Below are 22,021 nucleotides of genomic sequence, written 5' to 3'. Positions count from 1 at the left end.
ATTAATATTCTCTGACAAGATACACTCAGACGAAGGGAAAGAGGAATGAGAGGAGCACACAGACCTTGCAGGAGAAAGGATTGTAGCAATTATAGATTTGACTGTATTGAACAGCCTCATAAAGAGTCAGCATGGCATGCTGGGACAGTATTCCTCAGGTCCTGACACTGCATGAATGCCAAGGCCTGTCTAGTTGTTTCACTGAAAAACACCTCCCACTGGTTGAATCAATTTGTTTCCACGTCATTTCAATGAAATTATGTTGAACCAACGTGGAATAGACGTTGAATTGATGTCTGTGCCCAGTGGGCTACGCTTCAGCAGCTCTCTGTAAATGGACTAAAAACACTTCAACATTATAATGAGTAGACCTAGCAGGCCTGACTTTACTGCAGCAATATATTTACTTATTTGGTTTAAAAGCAGTCCTCCCAAGTTCAAATATAGAGTAGGCCTAATCAGCACCACTTAAAAGCAGGTTCCCACCCATGATTTTCTTAGGCTCTGTGGATTTTGAGGTACTCCCGGTTGGGTCTGGAGATCCTCCTGGCATTTAGACATTTTGATGGAACATGATTTATGGAACTCGTTGCTGCCCTGGCTCGACAATATGACTCAGCAGGAATCCCAGTCCCAGTTTTCATTGGGCCTATTAAACATTGGATAACTAAATAAAGTCATGCATCTAAATCTAAGGCTACTGTTGATTCTTTTTCTAATTTAAATGATCCTGTTGTCCAAGTCCCGATGTGTCAAGAATGCCACCATAAATGGTCTAGCCTGTGCCACATGCCATTATAATCCGTAGCATAACGATAAGAACATTTCTCTCCGTTAAGATTTTCCATTAAACTTTAATGTGTCCCGCATCTGTCATCCTTGAAGAAGATGCTATGAGGAAACCCATAAGCCTGCCTGTTACTCATAAGGATACTAAGCCTACCTAAAGTAATTAAGGGTCTACTCACACCAGAATGGACAATGAACGGATGAATTAATAAAACAGGGTGAGGGAAATAAACAACACAGTTTACTTCTGGATTATCTTTCAGACTACAAGGTTTACATATTTAAAGAATTATGTAGTACAGCAACATTATTCCACTAGTGCAGTCCGGCTGGTGTAGCATCATCCTTCATGTCTACATCCTTCATGTAGCCTACCTGGTTGCACTGTTACAGTAGCGGTGTGTGGGTAAAATCACTGAGGAAGCCAAATCAAGCCAGTAAAAAAGCCATATGTTGTGATAATTGCGTTGTTTGCTCTATAACCCATTCGTTCATACGCCACCGTGATATACAATAAGCCTGTGACAACAAAAATACAACAGTCACACAGTGGTGGAATAAATTCAACTACACACATGCATTTGCTTCATCCCAAAACCGGAGAGCAACATCTGTCCGGTGAAGTCCACAAAGTAAATATTTACTAAACAACTACTGATTTAGAACCACGGAGTTACCACAAGTCAGCAAAAAGACAACAGGAGCACTGCCTCCGCTATTCCAGCACCATTTTAACTTAAACATCATCAAATCAATAAGGCCATATATGCTTAGTTTAATACACTGAAAACAAACTTAAAGATAAAAAAAAATGTAAATCCAATCCGGTGGATGTAAATCTTGGTGGGACAAAATATATATGTTTTTAGATGCATGCCAACGAAGCGACTAGATAACACTAAGCAATACATTCATTGCCACTATAACGGTGACAAACGGTGCCCACAAACTGAGAGCTTTCTTTTCAGCACCATGGAGTGAATCCTTACCACCACTACACCTGGTTATCAGCAGAGCCTTGTCTGGCAGCGAAACAGTTCATTCAGCCTCATTTACTGCCTTTAAAAAAAAACATACAGTTGAAGTCGGAAGTTTACATACACCTTAGCCAAATACATTTAAACTCAGTTTTTCACAATTCCTGACATTTAATCCTAGTAGAAAATCCCTATCTTAGGTCAGTTAGGATCACCACTTTATTTTAAGAATGTGAAATGTCAGAATAATAGTAGAGAGAATGATTTATTTCAGCTTTTATTTCTTTCATCACATTCCCAGTGGGTCAGAAGTTTACATACACTCAATTAGTATTTCGTAGTGTTGCCTTTCAATTGTTTAACTTGGGTCAAACATTTCGGGTAGCCTTCCACAAGCTTCCCATGATGTCAAGCAAAGAGGCACTGAGTTTGAAGGTAGGCCTTGAAATACATCCACAGGTACACCTCCAATTGACTCAAATGATGTCAATTAGCCTATCAGAAGCTTCTAAAGCCATGACATCATTTTCTGGAATTTTCCAAGCTGTTTAAAGGCACAGTCAACTTAGTGTATGTAAACTTCTGACCTATTGGAATTGTGATACAGTGAATTATAAGTGAAATAATCTGTCTGTAAACAATTGTTGGAAATATTACTTGTGTCATGCACAAAGAAAGATATCCTAACTGACTTGCCAAAACTATAGTTTGTTAACAATACATTTGTGGAGTGGTTGAAAAACAAGTTTTAATGACTCCAACCTAAGTGTATGTAAACTTCCGACTTTACAACAACTGTACACCTACTAACTCAAGGGTTTTTCTTAATTTTTACTATTTTCTACATTGTAGAATAATAGTGAAGACATCAAAACTATGAAATAACACATATGGAATCATGTAGTAACCAAAAAAGTGTTAAACAAATCAAAATATAATTTATATTTGAGATTCTTCAAATAGCCACCCTTTGCCTTGATGACAGCTTTGCCCACGCTTGGCATTCTCTCAACCAGCTTCATCTGGAATGCTTTTCCAACAGTCTTGAAGGAGTTCCCACATATGCTGAGCACTTGTTGGCTGCTTTTCCTTCACTCTGCGGTCTGACTCATCCCAAACCATCTCAATTGGGTTGAGGTCGGGGGATAGTGGAGGCCAGGTCATCTGATGCAGCACTCTATCACTCTCCTTCTTGGTAAAATAGCCCTTACACCGCCTGGAGGTGTGTTGGGTTATTGTCCTGTTGAACAACAAATGATAGTCCCACTAAGCCCAAACCAGATGGGATGGCGTATCACTGCAGAATGCTGTGGTAGCCATGCTGTTTAAGTATGTCTTGAATTCTAAATAAATCACCAGCAAAGCACCCCCTCACCATAACACCTCCCCTCCATGCTTTACGGTGGAAAATACACATGCAGAGATCATCCGTTCACCCACAACGCGTCTCACAAAGACACGGCGGTTGGAACCAAAAATCTCCAATTTGGACAAATGTCCATTGTTTCTTGGCCCAAGCATTTATTTTTGGCTGCAATTTCTGAGGCTGGTAACTAATGAACTTATCCTCTGCAGCAGAGGTAACTCTGGGTCTTCCATTCCTGTGGAGGTCCTCATGAGAGCCAGTTTCATCATAGCACTTGATGGTTTTTGCGACTGCACTTGAAGAAACTTTCAAAGTTCTTGAAATGTTCCGTATTGACTGACCTTCATGTCTTAAAGTATTGATGGACTGTCATTTCTCTTTGCTTATTTGAGCTGTCCTTGCCATAATATAGACTTGGTCTTTTACCAAATAGGGCTATCTTCTGTATACCCCCCCTACCTTGTCACAACACAACTGATTGGCTCAAACGCATTAAGAAGGAAATAAATTCCACAAATTAACTTTTAAGAAGGCACATCTGTTAATTGAAATGCATTCCAGGTGACTACCTCATGAAGCTGGTTGAGAGAATGCCAAGAGTGTGCAAAGCTGTCATCAAGGCAAAGGGTGGCTATTTGAAGAATCTTAAATATAAAATATATTTTGATTTGTTTAACACTTTTTTGGTTACTACATGATTCCATATGTGTTATTTCATATTTTTGATGTCTTCACTATTATTCTACAATCTAGAAAATAGTAAAAATAAAGAAAAACCCTTGAATGAGTAGGTGTTCTAAAACTTTTGACCGGTAGTATAGCTGATATGGCTGACTTGCTTAAACAAATGTGGTTTCTAATGACAATTGAGATGTACAAGCTATAGCATAAGGGAACGACGAACGGAGAAGAGGCAATCCGTAATTTCGATTAAGACATTAATGAGCGAGCTAGGACAGAAGTGGTCAATATAACTATTTGTTCAGCACTTTTGAAATGTACAGCGACAGAATTCAGAACATGGGCCGTTCTTACAGTATTCTCCCTGTACACCAAGTCAGAAATGTAGGATAAATAAAGGGGGCATATAAGCAGACAATGAAAGTTCTTACAATATTAGATGATTACATTTCTCTAAAACAGGTTATAGGCTACATGTGCACCACCAAGTCAGAACAGTAGGCAAAATGAAGAGGGGAAAATATACCAAATTATTAGGGTGAGGCACATGGGCTACTAACTGCTTACTACACAACATACACTTTGTATAACTTTCTTAGCTACAGTATACATATCTCCCTGGCATATTATTACATCATTTATGCAGCAGCATAAAATACATTTTGGACTCACCTTGTTGTGCTGTGCTCACTTGAACAGGAAGGTGGCACAGCAGTCGTTCTTCTGCAAATTATGTCATAAAATTGTTCATCAAAGTCTGGCATTCTCTGGATTTATGGTGCTTTCAAGACAATTGGGAACTGAGAAAAAAACAAGGTTGAATCACGATGACGTCAATGATCTTCAGGTCGGAGCTCTTGCAATTCCCCGAGTTGGATGAGCTAATTTTTTTTCCCGAGTTCCCAGTTGTCTTGAACTCACTGATGTCTGAGATTTCCCAGTTCTGAGTTTCCAGTTGTTTTGAGCGCGGCAGAAATCATGCTGGATTGACAGCATGGCCAATGTTGAATGTTTATCCCTTTAAGCTTGGTAAGAATGCTGTTCATTGACTATAGCTCAGCATTCAACACCATAGTACCACCCAAGCTCATCATTAAGCTCGGGGCCCTGGGTCTGAACCCTGCCCTGTGCAACTGGGTCCTGGACGTCCTGACGGGCCACCCCCAAGTGGTGAAGGTAGGAAACAACACCTCCACTTCGCTGATCCTCAACACAGGGGCCCCACAAGGGTGTGTTCTCAGCCCCCTCCTGTACTCCCTGTTCACCCATGACTGCGTGGCCACGCACGCCTCCAACTCAATCATCAAGTTTGCAGACGACACAACAATAGTAGGCCTGATTACCAACAATTACGAGACAGCCTACAGGGAGGAGGTGAGGGCCCTGGGAGTGTGGTGCCAGGAAAATAACCTCTCACTCAACGTCAACAAAACAAAGGAGATGATCGTGGACTTCAGGAAACAGCGATCCCTATCCACATCGACGGGACCGCAGTGGAGAAGGTGGAAAGCTTCAAGTTCCTCGGCGTACACATCACTGAAATGGTCCACCCACACAGACAGTGTGGTGAAGAAGGCGCAACAGCGCCTCTTCAATCTCAGGAGGCTGAAGAAATGTGTCTTGGCACCTAAAACCCTCACAAACCTTTACAGATGCACAATTGAGAGCATCCTGTTGGGCTGTATCACCGCCTGGTACGGCAACTGCACAGCCCGCAACCGCAGGGCTCTCCAGAGGGTGGTGCGGTCTGCCCAACGCATCACCGGGGGCAAACTACCTGCCCTCCAGGACACCTACAGCACCCGATGTCACAGGAAGGCCAAAAAGATAATCAAGGACAACAACCATGTGAGCCACTGCCTGTTCACCCCGCTATCATCCAGAAGGCGAGGTCAGTACAGGTGCATCAAAGCAGGGACCAAGAGACTGAAAAACAGCTTCTATCTCAAGGTCATCAGAATGTTAAATAGCCATCACTAGGCGGCTTCCATCCGGTTACGTAACCCTGCACCTTAGAGGCTGCTGCCCTATATACATAGACTTGAAATCACTGGCCACTTTAATAATGGAACACCAGTCACTTTAATAATGTTCACATATTTTCACTTTACTCATCTCATATGTATATACTGTATTCTATTCTACTGTATTTTAGTCTATGCCTCTCCGACATTGCTCGTCCAAATATTTATATATTTCTTAATTCCATTATTTTACTTTTAGATTTGTGTGTATTGTGAATTGTTAGATATTACTGCACTGTTAGAGCTAGAAACACAACCATTTCCGCTACACCCGCAATAACATCTGCTAAACATGTGTGTGATCAATAACATTTGATTTGATTTGAAAAGAGACCCTTAAACCCAGACTTGGACCACACACCCACTCCACTGAATAGCAGGCTAGTGATTGCTTTGCAATGCATGCAGTTAGCCACTGATTTCTTCCAAACCACTCATTGTTGAATTTGCGATTTCCAACTTGTTGTGTAATGTTTATGTTCAATGGCCAATGAGTACCGATATGTTTTATCTATCATTTATATAACATTATTTATCTTCATATGACAAGGATTGAAAAGGATGATTCATGATGATGACTGCTAGCTTGCTAGCTAAGATTATGAAAGTATGATGTTGACATGATCAATCCAATCAAAGCTACTGTCGATATAACGTGGCCAATGACCTTGAGCCTTCTTGGATGGGCACTTCTAATGTAAGTCTATGGAAGCACCCAAGGGGCTTGAATTTATCGAGCTCTACCCCTAGATTTTGCTGTGACGTAGTGTCCCCATGAGTGACAGAACACTGAGCCAATCTCTGCCCCACCTGCCCTGAATGACAGGTCCAATCAACTTAGCTAATTATCATGCCGCTGTCCATGGTACTGATTTATGTCTGTGTTTGTGCAAGTAAAAACTTTTTTTTTTTGACTCACCCTATTTATAGACTAGTTGAACGCCAATGCTATCCTCCTTATAGACTAGTTGAACGCCAAATGCTATCCTCCTCTTTCATGTTGGCAAAATGGTATTTGGCTCTGTCATACAGTACACTTTAAGTTTTTGTTGTCATAGGCTACCTAGCTAAAAATGCTTGCTAGCCTAACTTCCTTGCATGGGCAACAATGAACCTGCTAAATTAGCTAACTAGTTAACGTGAGCCTCCATAACTTGCTACATTTGCACACACTGTATATATATATTCTGTTGTATTTTATGACCTTATGTTTTTTTTACCCCATATGTAACTCTGTGTTGTTGTTTTTATCGCACTGCTTTGCTTTATCTTGGCCAGGTCGCAGTTGTAAATGAGAACTTGTTCTCAACTGGCTTACCTGGTTAAATAAAGGTGAAATAAATAAAAAAATAAGCCTACTAAGCTACATATTGAACTTTAATCGTCTCAGGCCAGTGGCACAACATATTAATTAATGGTTAGATCAGAATTGCCGTCATAATCATTGGCCTGTACAGAGAATTAAGCCCAACTCCCCATCTCCATCAAATGTTTAGGAAATGTACACTTATTGGTGTAAAACCAAGCCTCCCTTGGGGGGCGTTTTGCTGCACCAGAACAACCCACAGTTGAGCTCAGCTCAACGCTGATTGGCTAATTATTTAATCAAAGGAGGCCAAACGCTTGCTGGCATCAATCAATCAGATGCTACGGCGGTAACATAGTATTTTGGTCCAGACAGCATCAGATACATAGGCTACACATACTTAGACAGAGGGGCGCTGTTTCCCTCGCTTGGATGCTTTTTTCCGGTGACACTTGCGAATTGACGGAAAATTATTGAGAGAGAGACGAAAGAGAATGTTTAAATTGTTTTATTTGTCAAATATTTGGCGACGCCTGGCTTTCCTTGGCATCCATGAATACACTCTACTGCACCATTATAAACTCTGTGGTTATGTCGAAATACCTTTTCTTTTTCTTGACAATAGCGGCAGTAGGCTATCGACATCAACGCGCTCATTGGGCTTGCGGTCTCTACCCAAATTTCATATGGATTCGCTTTGGATTGGTCGACGTGACATCCTCGCGTCTGCCTGCGCGTGCACAATTCGAGATTCCCGTAGTTTAAGATTTGCGTAGAGGCCGTCGAAGAGGGTCGTCACTAGTTACCACATCCACAAAGTCACAAACCCCGCCCACTTCTAAAATGTATCTTCTTAACATTTGTTTTTAATCCAAACCTCACAGCTAACCATATGCCTAACCATAGCCTTAAATGAAGACCAAAAAAAGCTATGTTTTCTTTTCTTGAATCTTTACGATATAGGCACTTTGACTTTGTGGCTGTGCTATCTAGTGGAAACCGTCAAAGAGAGTCACCCACTCAATAGTTTAAGTAATTTGCGTTGTATTGGTCGTAGTCTGACAAAGAGAAATAGCAGACAGAGAAAGAAGGAATCAAAAGAGAATTTCACATTTAGTAGAGCTATATCATGACTATTTTGAACAAAAAAATACATTTGGGATAGTCTTTCACGTCGCCGTCAGCCAGCAAGGACTATCGACAATTACTTCCGTGTTTATGGGGGCGAAGTTGTCAAAGAAACGTCCGTGCGTTTCTTTCGGCCTGAAATCGGGAATTTTGTTCATTTCGTCCGATTTGAATGTTGGTCGGTCTGAGACTGGGAGCCGCCATGGCTGGTGCTGTCGGATCCTTTAGTCTCAATATAAGAATATGAGGATTAGCTATTGGACCTGATATTGTTTTTTTTGGAGAATCATTAAACGTAAGCAGACTTGTCGTTCATGCCAGTGTAGGTAGCCTATTCCAGTTTACGGCTGTGTTTTTTTATGTACTGGCAACTTTGAGAGGCCCAATTCATGAGACACCTGGCTCAGGCCGTTATTTTATAGAATGCCTTTATAACGTTAGCCTAGGTAAGTGAAAAGAACATACAAAATAAAATAAATGACAGATTCTTGCTGAATGTGGCTGGACGACAGCTCGAGACCTGACACAGCTGACCAGTTCGAAATTGGTTTGCTAGCTAGCTGGCTGGCTAGCTCGTGCTAGAACGATATAGGAAGAAGCAGACCTCTATCGTGGAATTAGCTACCAATTTTCTTTTCAAATTTATTTTTAAAAAGCATTCTACAGAGGACAGTCAAAGACTAATAGAACTGGGAAAAGTACGATTCGACTGAAGACGAAGCAGGGATATCTTGGATTGGAATATGTCGGGTCGGCCCAGAACCACCTCCTTTGCAGAGAGCTGCAAGGCACTGCCGCAGCCCTCAGCATTTGGCAGTATGAAAGTCAGCAGTAAGTATGACCATAGAGCTAAACGCTAGCTTACAAAACATTTTCTGACATTTTCTATGTGCTTTTCTGTCATAATACTCTGCTGCTGTTATTATGATACAAGGGTAAATATTTATCTGAGTGGACTAGGCCTAGCCTAACTCATTAAAATGCACATTTAATACTGAAATGCCAAATGGGTCCATACATAGAATAACCCCATATTTTCAGACAGTACTCTCCCATTCACTGTCCAAGTCTTTTGCTTAGTTAACCGTTGTCACTAAGACCCAACCAGTGCACTTAGAGCCACTGTCTGGTATTTTACATTATGTTATTAGCATATGTCTGGGATTATTGAGAAACGTGATCATACAAAATGTAAATGGGTGGTAAGATACCATTGGAGCTTTCCAAATGATCACTGATGATTATTATTATCAACCAGTAACTTTGCTTGTAGTGCTCCATGTGTAAGCTACTCAAAATGCCTCTGGTGATCACTGCATTTAAGCCATCCCTACTAGACTCTAGAGATTTGACCATCTATGGACCCCTCGGTTTTTGGGACCACTGAAATAATGGATTGGTGAAAGAGCTGATAGGGCATGGATAGAGGAACACTGTCATGTCCGCTCCTCTCATATCCCAGCATGCAGCTCCACGGGTAGTGTTGATCGAGCACTCTCGGGTATCGAGCAGGGGTAGGTCAGACATGGCTGGTTAGATGAAGCCTCAGGGCTGCAGAATGTATCCAGATCAGTGGACTTAAAGAGCAGGTCGGTTTTGCTAGACTGTTGGGTCAGTTGTGACCCACGGTGTCTGACCATTGGTCTTTGACAAAGGGTTTGTCAAAGTGGGATAAAAACCTAAAACGCTGCTTAACTTTTCCATAGGATTCCATTGTAGCTCCATGTCATTATACTCAAATCTAATGCCAATATGAGATTGCTTAGTTCATCAAAAGAATAACTGGCACATAGGAGCATCAGCCTTTTACTAAATTATCTCTATATTGGATGCTTTGGCTTCATAGGTCTACTTCTAATAAAGCTTCAACATCTGGTAAATTAGGGAAGTTCAGTCTACTACTGTTGGAGCTTCACACAGCCAGCCAGCCAGGTCACACAGCTCATCAGCACTTTGTTCAGCTCAATAATTGACGAGTTGCTCAGCGGATGGAGTGCTGCTGGCCAATGCTCTGCCGTGCAGCATCAGCGAACCCCAGGCAATGGGGGCAGCACCGGGACTTTCTGATTGGTCCGCAGAATCTGGTGTCTGCCTACGTTTCTGAAGGTATCCATGGTTGGTCATATGACTCCACACAGTCAGTCCTCCTGACCTACTAGTGTTTTTTAAAATGTCTGTCTACTGAAAAGCCTGGTCAACCCTTGGAGAGCGGATAACTGTCTAGTTTCAACACTTCGACTTAATGACATTAAAAATAGGCCAAAACCAAGTTACCATCTTTGGAGAGTCATCCTGTTTATGTGTGCACATAAGATGACAGTGGGCTATGCTCTTTTCTCACACATCAGTGTAGACTTACAGGGCTTGACATGAACTTTTTAGCCACATTTTGGAGAAGTAGGACTTTTATTTTATTTTTTACTTGTCCTAAAGCTCAAAGTACTTGTCCACTTTACAAAATAAAATACATTACTATCTTTTTTACCATAGAGAATCAGACAAAAAAGTAGGCTACACTCTGCCTATTTGCTTTTTTTTGTGCATATTCAAGCCTGTCTCAAAATGCAACACTGCCTCTTTAAGGCTCTCCTGGAGGATGGTTGGCCACCCTTGGTAGCCTATAAAATATTGCAACATTACAATTACAACCAAATACTTATGTCTTGAAATTAAGGGACAGTTCAAAACAGACTGTGGGACAGTTCTGGGATGACGGATCCAAAATTCATACAACCACTGCACAGCAATGAGGCTGATGCAGCAGGTCAGACCGTTTAGCTTAAAATGTTGATAAATATTTATTTATTCATTTATACGTTCAAAAATGCGCACCTGGCTGTAGGCCAGGTTCCAAAATGCAATAAGCGGAAAAACACTGTCTCAAAAGCATACCGCACGCACGAGTGGTTTCATGTGACAGAGATAAATATCCTTTAGAAATTAAGAAAGAGGGGAGATCTAAAGATGCATCAACTAGCATGGGTTACTAATATGACTTGGATCATACCTTTTGGCTGCTGGACAATAAAATAAAATAGATTTGAAAACCAATAGAACATGAGATAAATGGTGGTTTCAATGGCATATTAAGTGTTTATAAAATAATTCCCTCAACATTTCTGTGGTTGTATTTTGGCTAAGCTAGGCTACTTTGTCACAAGGTAAGATATGCTTCATAAAATGACATAAAACGTTCAGGTGTTAAACAATTACGTTTATGGTTAAATAGTTTCAAAATGCTGACCGCCCCCGCTCAGATTCAAGGTGAATGATGTGCGGTGTGCAACAGGCACTGTCCTTCACTCTCCGGTCTTGTGACCATTTGATCTGAACCAACCGTGCCTCGAGTATGTCGACAGAGTCAAGCCTTTAGACATTAATGTTAATTATCCTTCATTATATTTGTCAAACATGACTGGTATTTAACCTATATTTATGTAATTAAAAGTCTCATTAAACTTTGACCACATTTTCTGGCGCTTTCCTCATATCAGCATCGGTTTGGACATGAGACTGTAGCCGATATGCATATCACCTACACTTTGACATGTAGGCTTTTGTAATATGAAAAATAGATTTGAATATTATTCTGATCTGAGTAATTGTGTGATATTGTGATTTTTGTGCGATTTATAGTTTTTTTACTTGTCCATTCGGACAACTTAAATCTATATTCTTCTTGTCCACTAATTTGTTTTACTTGTCCCGGACAATAGGACAAGCGTTAATGTCGAGCCCAGACTTAGCTAGGTCTTGGTGTTTGCTTGCTTGCTTGCTGATGTACAAATTAAGTAACCTGGACAAAGATGTTGGGAAATAGCTCACCATAAGATGACCTTTTTAGCCCTCATTTGTATTCGGAGAAGGCTTTGCCCCCAGTGGTGTATTACATAATCTATTGTGTACTAGCCACTGCAGAAAAGGAAACATGGACTAAGGAGGAAATGGAAATAGGGATCTGGAGAAGAAAGTGTCAGATGTAATGTCCAGCTGGGAAGAGGAGGAGAAGGATGATGTGAAGGCTGAGTATGTGAGAATGGACGAATGACTGGGTGATATGGGGGTGGGTGAGGTGGCGGCATTGATCAGAAGACTGTTAATTAGACACATTCTCCATCATTTCCAAGGCAAGGGAAACGTTCAGTAGGCACCAAACGGTTGAAAACGGAGTAAACCCTAATCTTGGCGGCAGGTAGCCTAGCGGTTAAGAGCGTTGGGCCAGTAGCCATTCTGCCCTTGTGCAAGGCAGTTAACCCCGAACAACAACTGCTCCCCGGGCGCCGTGGACGTCGGTTAAGGCAGCCCCCCGCACCTCTCTGATTCAGAGGGGTTGGGTTAAATGCAGAAGACACATTTTGGGTTGAATGCATTCAGTTGTGCAACTGACTAGGTTTACCCTTCCCTAAAGCTGGAGGAACTTCCTGGACCTGTCCAATTAGAAATGCAAATTTTCATTTGTTTGCTATGGTGTGTCCTACTGAACATAACCATGGTAATGAAGGTCTGTTAACATGCCTTGGGCTGTGTTTACACAGGCAGCACAATTCTGATCTTTTTTTCACTCATTTGTCTTTTGACCAATCAGATCAGCTCTGAAAAAGAGCTGTGAAAAGACCTGATGTGATTGGTCAAAAGACCAATTAGTGTAAAAAAAATCAGAATTGGGCTGCCTGTGTAAACGCAGCCTTGGTGATGCAGTTAAAACAGTTGATAAAGAACCCTAATTGACTTGGGAGTCTACTGAAGGGAAATGTAAGTTTAAAGTCCTCATCTCCTCGGATCATATGAGAAGACCAAAGTCCACCACATTTTCAAAAATAGCCTTTTTTATGGTTTGTTCAAGTCATCGTATATTATTTACGCCCAGATGTTATCATCAAAAGCTCTTAATTTGTCTCATTCTTCCATGTGGTCTTGGCTATGCTAACAGCATAACGCAGTGTGAGATACTCATAAAGAAGAGACGTGCCGTTATGTAATTCCATTTCAGCTGCCCTTGATCTACTCTTACATGCTGACCACACCGCTCGCATAACAAAATACATGTACACATAAATGTTATTCAATCATTTCATCCAAACTGCTTGCGTTCGTAAACAAGCGTCTGTGTAGCCAGGCGCTAAAATAGAACTTGGTTATATTTTTTACGCTTGATGCGCTGCAAATCCCGCCTCTCCCATCTCCTCATTGGTTTTTAGGACCATATACCCACGTGGGTGATTGAAAGCTGAACTGAGGTCCACACTCCAGTCGAGTTGGTGGTGGTAATGCACCTTAAAGTTGGTTGCCAATCGCCATATAAAGTCAGAAGAAGAAGACTGAAGGAGGAGAGATTACTAGAAACTAACTAGGTATACCCTTTTATCTGTGGATTAATTGTCGGAGTAGAGGACCTTGTGCATTTCAGGTAAAATAACAATCCAATGTTTATATCCCAGGACAAATTAGCTAGCAACAGCAAGCTAGCTAGCTAAATGGCCATGAATGTTTCATGCATTTCGACCTGCCCCAAATTAATACAGGTGGTTTTGATATTTCAACCTGCGCGTCCTGATCGCGTCTGGTGTGGTTGGACAAAATCAACATGCGGACGCACGGGTGTGCCCGGTCTAGTCAGCATGTTAGTAACTCTAAGGGGAGAAAATTGGAGCCAGACATGAGATCTCAGCAAATCCTTCAAGACTGTCGCTAGCTGTCTGGCTCGTTGAATTGGCCTTTTTTTTCGCACTGACTTACTCTCCTTTGAATGAAAAGTAGGTTTCACGTTCGCCGTTTATTCTCAGCAGGCTTACTACGGCCTGACTGTCACGGGGTCGTGCGTCTCCTCTGGTGTCCTGTATCCTTCCTGTTGCCGAGCTACTGCTGCTCCGGCGTCAGGGCTTCTCCCGTGGCCTTTGGGATTAACCCAGCTGGGAACCGCAAATATATCGGGGTCCTTATTGGCGGAATATACACATTACACTAGGGGTGTAACGATCCATCTACTACATCGATGTATCGATTTATATTCCTATGATCCAACTACATCGATCTGTGCTCGGCGAGTTGGCCTTTTGGACAACATATATCGATCTAACATCGTTTTAAAATGTAATAAATCGATTGTATCGATACTAGGAAATAACCCATTGGATTTAAGCACGTCAGACTTTATATGGATGTTTTTTCTTAGCACTTTTAATGATAAAGGCTTTAAACATTACTCGATTCAGTCTGCCTATCCGTGACGTCATCGCGCCAGCAGCAGCGCAAAGGCGCCAAGACAACAAAACATAGCATGGCGGACGACAGAGGAGAAGCCGACGAGCGAGAAATTATCAAGCCACCATTGCGGTCCTTACAAGAAACAGGAATCTAGGAAACTTCACCTGCACTGTCCAGTATCCAGGTATTTATTTCAGTCACACTGGTTGAATTTTTGGCTAAAAGGTTACTGAATCGATTTCAAGTCACTGAATCGTTTCGGATCGTATCGTTCTAAATGAACCAATATCGTCCTTGAATCGTATCGACAACCACGAATCGTGATACAAATCGAATCGTTGTTAAAACGAATCGTTACACCCCTACATTACACAATGTCAAAGAAAAGGGTTTTGGAATTTTGGGGGGAGCAGTTACTGCATTACATCCCACAGGTGTTAAGCCCTTGGTCTCAGTTTATGGGGTATATCTCTGTTTATTTCAAGGGATTGGCCTCACCTACAGGGCAGTAGTCTGGGCTGAATGTGTGTATGTAGCAACAGTGAAGCATCCTCCCCTTATAACACTATACTTAGTGGTACGGGTGCTCTTTCCCTCCCCGTTGTGCTAAACCGCACCTTATCAGAGGGAATCACCTGCTGACTCACCGTGGCAGAAGCACCATGGCAACCTACAAACCAAGCAGCATTAGGTACATCCTCACCTGGGTATGGTTTGTGTTGGAGAAGGATGCCAATGTGTTGATACATTCTCGTATAAAAAAGCTGAAATTCATAATTTCTATGAATTTCTGTCTGATAGCTTATGAGTATTGCTCATCAACATTCTGAATGAGGGCAAGAAAAGGCTGGTTCCACCCATCTCTCACCGGTAAACTGAAAAAGCTTAGGGAATTGGATGATAATAGCAATACCCTCTGGTTAAAAAAAGGTGGCTCTGTATGAAGAAGGTTGTTCACAGCCTAGCTCGTGTGTGTCAGAGATAGGGTGGGTGGGAAATGTGCCTGTGCTGTCACAGGCTCTGCACTGACTCGTCACATAGCAAAGTGCTGAGCAGGTATCAGGCTCCTCGTCACTGCTCACCTGGCTGTCCAAGGAACAGCCCTTGATCCAGAGGCCCTAATCAAACACATGCTGGAGGGCAACGTTAAACACTCACACACCCACGCCTACAGTAGTATCACCAACTTGTTTCAGTTCTCTTCACACACACCAGCTTCTGGCAGTATTGGGCTAAGACACAAAAACACAAGCCATACCTTTACAGGATTGCTCAAGCAAATCAAACAGTCATTGCATTCATCCTCTCGCCTCTTTGAAGTGACACATTTTCCAGTGGATGAGCTGTCGTGTGCGATGGAGCCCCCCCCCACCCCCCACTCTGGGCTTCACCTTCTCCCCAGTGCACTGCCCTGCTGTGTACCGAAGGTAGCCCCTTGTAATATAACAGCTAACTGTATAGTGCTCAGGCCCAGCTGTGGCCCTGCAGGCCTGCGCTCCAATCATAATTGCATCCCTCTGTCTGTCTGTGTGAACGCATTGGTCTCAGTCTGTCTGCTGAACGTGGCGGCTGGGAACGCGACCCCAGATCTGAAGAACTGGTATTAGCAGCAACATGATGCAGCTGCAAACCTAGAACAACTTGAGACTCGCTTGCTTAGTTACTCGCTCTGCATCCTGCCCCCTCTGAGGAGTTTCCAAAGCAGCTGGCCAAGAACAAAAAAAGTATTTAGCTTTTATCCCCTGCCCTTATAAAGATTCTTAAAACGCAATCTATACTGTAGTCAATGTGTGTGTGCAGGGTTGGGTAGGTTACTTTCTAAATGTAATGTTAGTTACTAGTTACATGTCCACAGTTGTAAACAGTAACGTAACTTTTGGATTACTCAAACTCGGTAATGTAATCTGATCACTGGTTACTTTTGGATTACTTTCCATCAGGCATTAGAAGAAGACAAAAAGGATCTATCAAACATATTTGTTGTGTCATCATAGTGGTCTCTGACTTGGGCCTTGTTTTAAAGCTGAATTGAATGTCATTGAGAAAACAAAGGTGCCATAATGTATTTTTCGCAAACATCCTTTCTGAATGTAAAAGTAATCCAAGAAGTAATCATCTAGTTTTTCAAAAGTGTCTGTAATCTGATTACAATATTTTTGCTGGTAACGTAACTGATTAGTTTGTTGTTTTGTAGTCAGATTACATGTAATAATTCACTCCCCAACCCTGTGTTTGTGTGAGGAGGAAGACCGTTTTGATTGCGAAGCATGTTTTCGAGAACTGAGTGACCACATGGCAGCTGTGTCTCTGAAACCAGATCTCTATCGTTTCCAACCGAAGAGCATCATGTGTTGTCTGCGTCCGCTTGTTTGCGCCGGCTGCAACTCTCTGTGAATGGTTCTCTGCTTGCATCCCTCCCTGCGTACATTTGATAATGTACATCTGGGTAGCGGTATCGACTCAGTGTTGATAATGTGCGCCTGGGTAGCGTATCGACTCAGTGTTGATAATGTGCGTCTGGTTAGCGTATCGACTCAGTGTTGATAATGTGCGTCTGGGTAGCGTATTGACTCAGTGTTGATAAGGGTAGCCAGTGTGATGGGATGATGATGATAGTGTGAGTCAGTGTACAGAAGGAAATGAAAGGCTTTGATGTAGTTGTTGACGTGGGCCGATCCTCTGGCCCCTGTAGGGAGGGGAAATGGCTCACCACCAGCCAGGCTCTGGAATGTGGGAGGTAAATGTAGGTATCTGTGCTCCGAACTCAGTACTACCAGGAACACAGTACATGATTTCTGCAATCCAAGAGGTTTCGCATGACCTTTCCATTACACAACTCTGAAAAATGTCTAATTAAAAGTTATAAGATGCCAGGCTTTCACGTGTAGGTCACAGCAGAACGTTGGGCATTCCATGGAAAGTGTATCGGTGACATAACAATTTTTAGACATAGTAATATTATTATCTCAATATTAATCCCCATGATAATTCATGGGGGATAATATTAATCTGAAGTTATCAACATAATATGGCAAAATATATCCTGTGACACTGTTTGAGACAGTCCTGTAACGCTGACTGTCAGCCAGGCAGTATCTCAGTCTGTTCAGCAAGAGGTAATATTTTTCTCTGGACTTGAGGCAGTCTAAACTAAGCCTTTCCGATCTAAGCCTTAAGGGTGTCCCACAACAAGGGGTGTAAACCTGTTGACAGAGCAATAATACTAAACCCTTTGATCAGATATGGTACAAAGCTATATCTGGTCAATTATTTCCATGTGTTCTGTGGGGCTGACCACATCCTAGCCCTGACCTTAAATCATTCCTCATACTAGGGCTAATTTCCTCTAAGGAAATGGGAAGCTGTCTGTGTTAGGGGATGTCCCTTCTCCTGGTATTATAAGGCCAGTCAGTCAGTCCCCCGTAGGAATGAAGGGAGGGTTGGGCGGTCAGTAGGCCTTTGAACTAATGATCAGATCATGTGATCTGTAGGCTAGCCTAGTCTGACTGCTGGCTCTCAGCTGTCGCAGTGACATACTGCACAGTAGTCAGGTGGTGGTGACGACTGACTGGCTAAAGTGGATGGATAGACTGTCAGGGGCAGGTCCATAGAAATAGAATTACTCGAAGGGACAGAGACCCTTCAGACCAGGGCAATTTGACTGGAACACTTGCGTGTACAGTCAATATGGCCATCGGCCAGGCCAACCCATCGCAGAACAGGACTTGAATAGGAATGTCTGTTCTAGTAATTGCATTTCTATGGTAGGAATCCAATTGGCCAGTCTGTCAGACCCAATCTCTTCATGCAGTGCTAAGCTGAGAGAGAGAGCAGCCAATGGATAGACGCTCCAGTGTGTGACTAGAGGATTATTGCACAGCTGCCCAGGGCGTGATGCAGCGGTCATTAAGGGCCTTTTGCTCTAATGTGCTTTGCCCTGTCTCCTTTCAGACCAAGGCATGGGTAGTGTTGGAGGATTTACCACAGGGAGAGGTGTTGCGGCCTACTCCCTGGTGTCGGGTTTCTCTTTTGACATTTTGAGGGTAAACAATAGTCATTGACTTTAGACACTGTCAAACGCATTAGGATAATGAAAAAGGTCATCAAATCTGTAATCTCTGATTGTCATGATCTCTAACTTCAGTGATCACCATCCTAATCGGCATCGTCCTCATTACAATTCCATCCCCTGCAGTAGTAACATGGTGTCAGGCTTCCGGTTGGGTGCTTGCTCTCTTTGTGTGTGTGTGTGTGTTCAGAGGAGGAGGAGATGCCTAATTTGGCAGCACTCTGCTCCGTCCCTCCCTGCTCCGTTAGGCTTTGGCAGCGCTGACATTTTGCTCCACTTCCTGCTACTCAGCAGAGAAAGGGAGGAAGTGTGTGTGACCTTAAGTGGTCCGACCCCAAGACCAAATTCCCATATATTCTACCGCATTACGAGCTCAGTGGCTTCATACTGTTCAGACAGGATTGACACATTGATAATGTGTATTTAACAGCTTGTTAAGACTCTAGTATTTCCTCTATCCCTTGACTTCTGACCCAGACGGTAGCAACGCTGGAGAGAGTGCAGAGTTCAGTGCTGGATCCCTCGACATAGCTGTGTTGGACCTGTTGTGAAATTCTGCTGCTGCACTGTCTCTTCCCTTGTCAGGCCTCTGCAGTAGCCAAGGCAGTAGTATCGAGGTCAGGTGACCCTGTCACTGTTAGAGGGGCATTAGGACACTGTGTGTGTGTGTGCACACCGCAGAGTTATGTAAGTGCTGGTTGTAAAACAGATTGCAGGTTGCTAAGAGGTCAGTGCTGCACCAACGCTCCTACAAGGTATAATCCCTAGAATATAGGCCTAGAGCTAAATCTTTAAAGTATGGAGTGGCCATTTTTAAATTGAATGGAAAAAAGAATCCCCCTGTATTTAACAAACCACCAAGCCCACTTGCCTACGTTCCTTACAAGATCTGAGAAGATAAATTATCTCTAGTAAATTGGTGAGAGTGGTTATTAAGACTTGCATCTGGAATGCTTTAAAACATTTTGCCAAGGAATGCAATGAGGCTTTTCTTATTGGACATTTCCAGGTAGTCCCTCCTTGTTCCAGAGTGTTTTCTATTTATTCCGTTTGGTGTCTAATGGATACACAGGCCTAATATTTTCCAAACAAGTAATGGATTTTAAACTTCTCCGCGTGTCTTCCTTGGCGTAGAAAGGCTCATTGTTAAAAATGGATCTTCTCCATTTCTAATGTTGCTAATTCCTATGCAGGGGGGACTGTGAAGTCACTCATGGACAGAGCTCCAGCTGTTCTTGTGAGATCTGGTTTTTCATTCATTATGTTTGAAGACCAAACTCCTTCAGCATATCATTCACTTTACGGAGTACTTCGCCACTGGTGTCTTTCATGCTCTTCATGCCAATTGGAATGTTGCATGACTACTGATGGGGCACGCTGGTGGAGTTTGCTAGCAGTTTTAGGCTATGTAATGTCGTTTTGGCTTGTCAATTTCCAGAAACAGCATTGTGGTAGACGTTGTCATGATGACGCACTTCTTGGAGCGTTAAACCACATTTTAGTTGGTAGAAGAGTAGTTTGTACTTTTGTGATTGACAGGTTAAGTCACTGCTATTGATAAAGCTTACAGCAATCTAGGATTGTTTGGTGCTCTTTGGGTTTGTGTTGAGGTCCACGACCAGGTGCCGGCCATAAACGGTAGGTTAGAAGGGCCCTTCAGATCTGCAAACAACGTGTGGTTAGGGCCAAGCGGGATGGGTAAAGAGCGATTTGGGACCGGCTGTTAGTGTTCGTCTTTGTCTTTTAAGCTACACCTCCAGTAGACTTTCATTTTCATGTTGTCAGAAGTTGCGAAGTGCAGGTGTTGAATTGGAGGTGTTATGTGTGGAAACGTTTGCTGCCTGCAGCGCTGCTTCAAAATAGGAACAGTACTAGAAAAGTGCTTAGCCGTTTCCAGTGCACCCTCCCACACGGTATCTGAGACTAAAACTACATCCTCATTTTCACCACAACCTTTACGCCTTTTATCCTTCTACTGTACTTTCAGGCTGTCGTCATTTGTGTCTGCCAGAGCTAGTTAACATGGGTAGCCCTGCTTCTTGGAAATTACTCATAGCTGAAAAGTGGGTTAGTACAGCTTCCTATTTCTGGTTACAGGCTTTAGTCTGAGCCTACGTGTAGAGCTGCAGTGATGAGAGAGGATGAGAAATGTTACAGGAGCGTCTTGGTGTAAAGACTGTGTGGGTGAATGAGTTGTCCTATACTGTACCTCTTGTATGACATTGATTATTCTCTTGCTTTCTCTCCCTCTCTCTCAGGAGACAAAGATGGCAGTAAGGTGACCACGGTGGTAGCGACTCCAGGCCAGGGCCCCGACCGGCCGCAGGAAGTCAGCTATACAGACACTAAGGTCATCGGTAACGGCTCGTTCGGCGTGGTCTACCAGGCCAAGCTGTGTGACTCCGGGGAGCTAATAGCCATCAAGAAGGTTCTGCAGGACAAGAGGTTCAAGGTGAGGACCACTTCACTGCAGAGAAGACTACATCAGAGTTATGTATTTTTATCACAGTTCTTGTTGCACCGTGTGTTTTTGAGTAACAACAGTTCTTTGTCTTGGGGTCATTGAGTCGCGGTCAGTATGACGTCACTGAAACTAGATCCCTCACTGGAACAGTGTTTAGATTTTCTTCCCCAAAAAATGAAGAGCCTTCTCAGTGTTTTCTACAATGTGTCTTTGTTCCTTCTTACTTTTATCCGTAGCTCATATGAGCTCACATTAAATGGAGCAGTCTTTCTACTGTCTTTCGAACGAGTGGACTTTAGGAGGTTAGTCAGGTCACTTACCACTGTGAGACTGCTCTCATGGTGATCGCATAGCACTGCCTGCCGTACCACACTGATAGGCATTTGGGTAATCATCCTGGAAGTCGGCCTGAGCATGACACCCTAGTCCCCAGTGATGTCATGTCTCGTGAGAACACGCCCCTCCCTGTTGGAGCTGAAACGGGGCGGAGTCTCGTCCCTCCCTAGTCCAGCTTCAGCTCAAGCGTTGAGTTGATGAATAGTTCTTCATCTCTTCTATTGTCACACCCTAAAGGAGACTCAACCCATGGATTTCCTCAGTCATCTTGAATGGACTGCATGTAGCCTACAGTATGACTGACATAACTGTGTTAAACAAGTGCTGCATAGTGCCAGTGTTTGAAATAGCTTATAATGATGTCTATAATGTGTCTCTGTGGGTAATTTGCTTCCTGTTCAGATATCACTGACATGATTTGACCCCCATTCGGTTATGGCTGTCACTGTGTTACAATGTTCTATGATGGTTGTAGCTGCCCTAAATGAACCATGTGTGGGCTTCTAATTCAAAACAGTGATAGGGTGCCAAACTCAGTCTGCATATTCTCAGATTCTTATATTGAACGTTTCATTAGCTGTGTGATAGACACCCATGGTTGTGTTTTAGCTGTTTCCCAAACCTCTCCTCGAGTACCCTTTGCCATTCCCCTTGTTTGATCTATTCTAATACTAGCA

The 22,021-nt window shown here is 42.8% G+C and overlaps 1 protein-coding gene across 4 annotated transcripts in view; it reads left to right on the top strand.

The window, feature by feature from the left end:
* The first annotated feature begins 8,177 nt into the window (after positions 1-8,177).
* The window catches only part of LOC121554634 (glycogen synthase kinase-3 beta), a 33,883-nt gene continuing 20,039 nt past the window's right edge, over positions 8,178-22,021 (top strand). For all 4 annotated transcript variants that reach the window (XM_045211830.1, XM_045211828.1, XM_045211829.1 and 1 more), the window contains exons 1-2: positions 8,178-9,102; positions 20,803-20,996. In XM_045211830.1, coding sequence (XP_045067765.1) covers positions 9,015-9,102; positions 20,803-20,996 — 282 coding nt within the window. In that variant the 5' untranslated portion in view covers positions 8,178-9,014. The remainder of the gene's footprint in view (positions 9,103-20,802; positions 20,997-22,021) is intronic.

This window comes from Coregonus clupeaformis, chromosome 39 (genome assembly GCF_020615455.1).
Source record: "Coregonus clupeaformis isolate EN_2021a chromosome 39, ASM2061545v1, whole genome shotgun sequence".
Lineage (NCBI taxonomy): Eukaryota > Metazoa > Chordata > Actinopteri > Salmoniformes > Salmonidae > Coregonus > Coregonus clupeaformis.
Note: the sequence above shows the minus strand (reverse complement) of the source record. Positions and strands in the feature narration are given on the sequence as shown.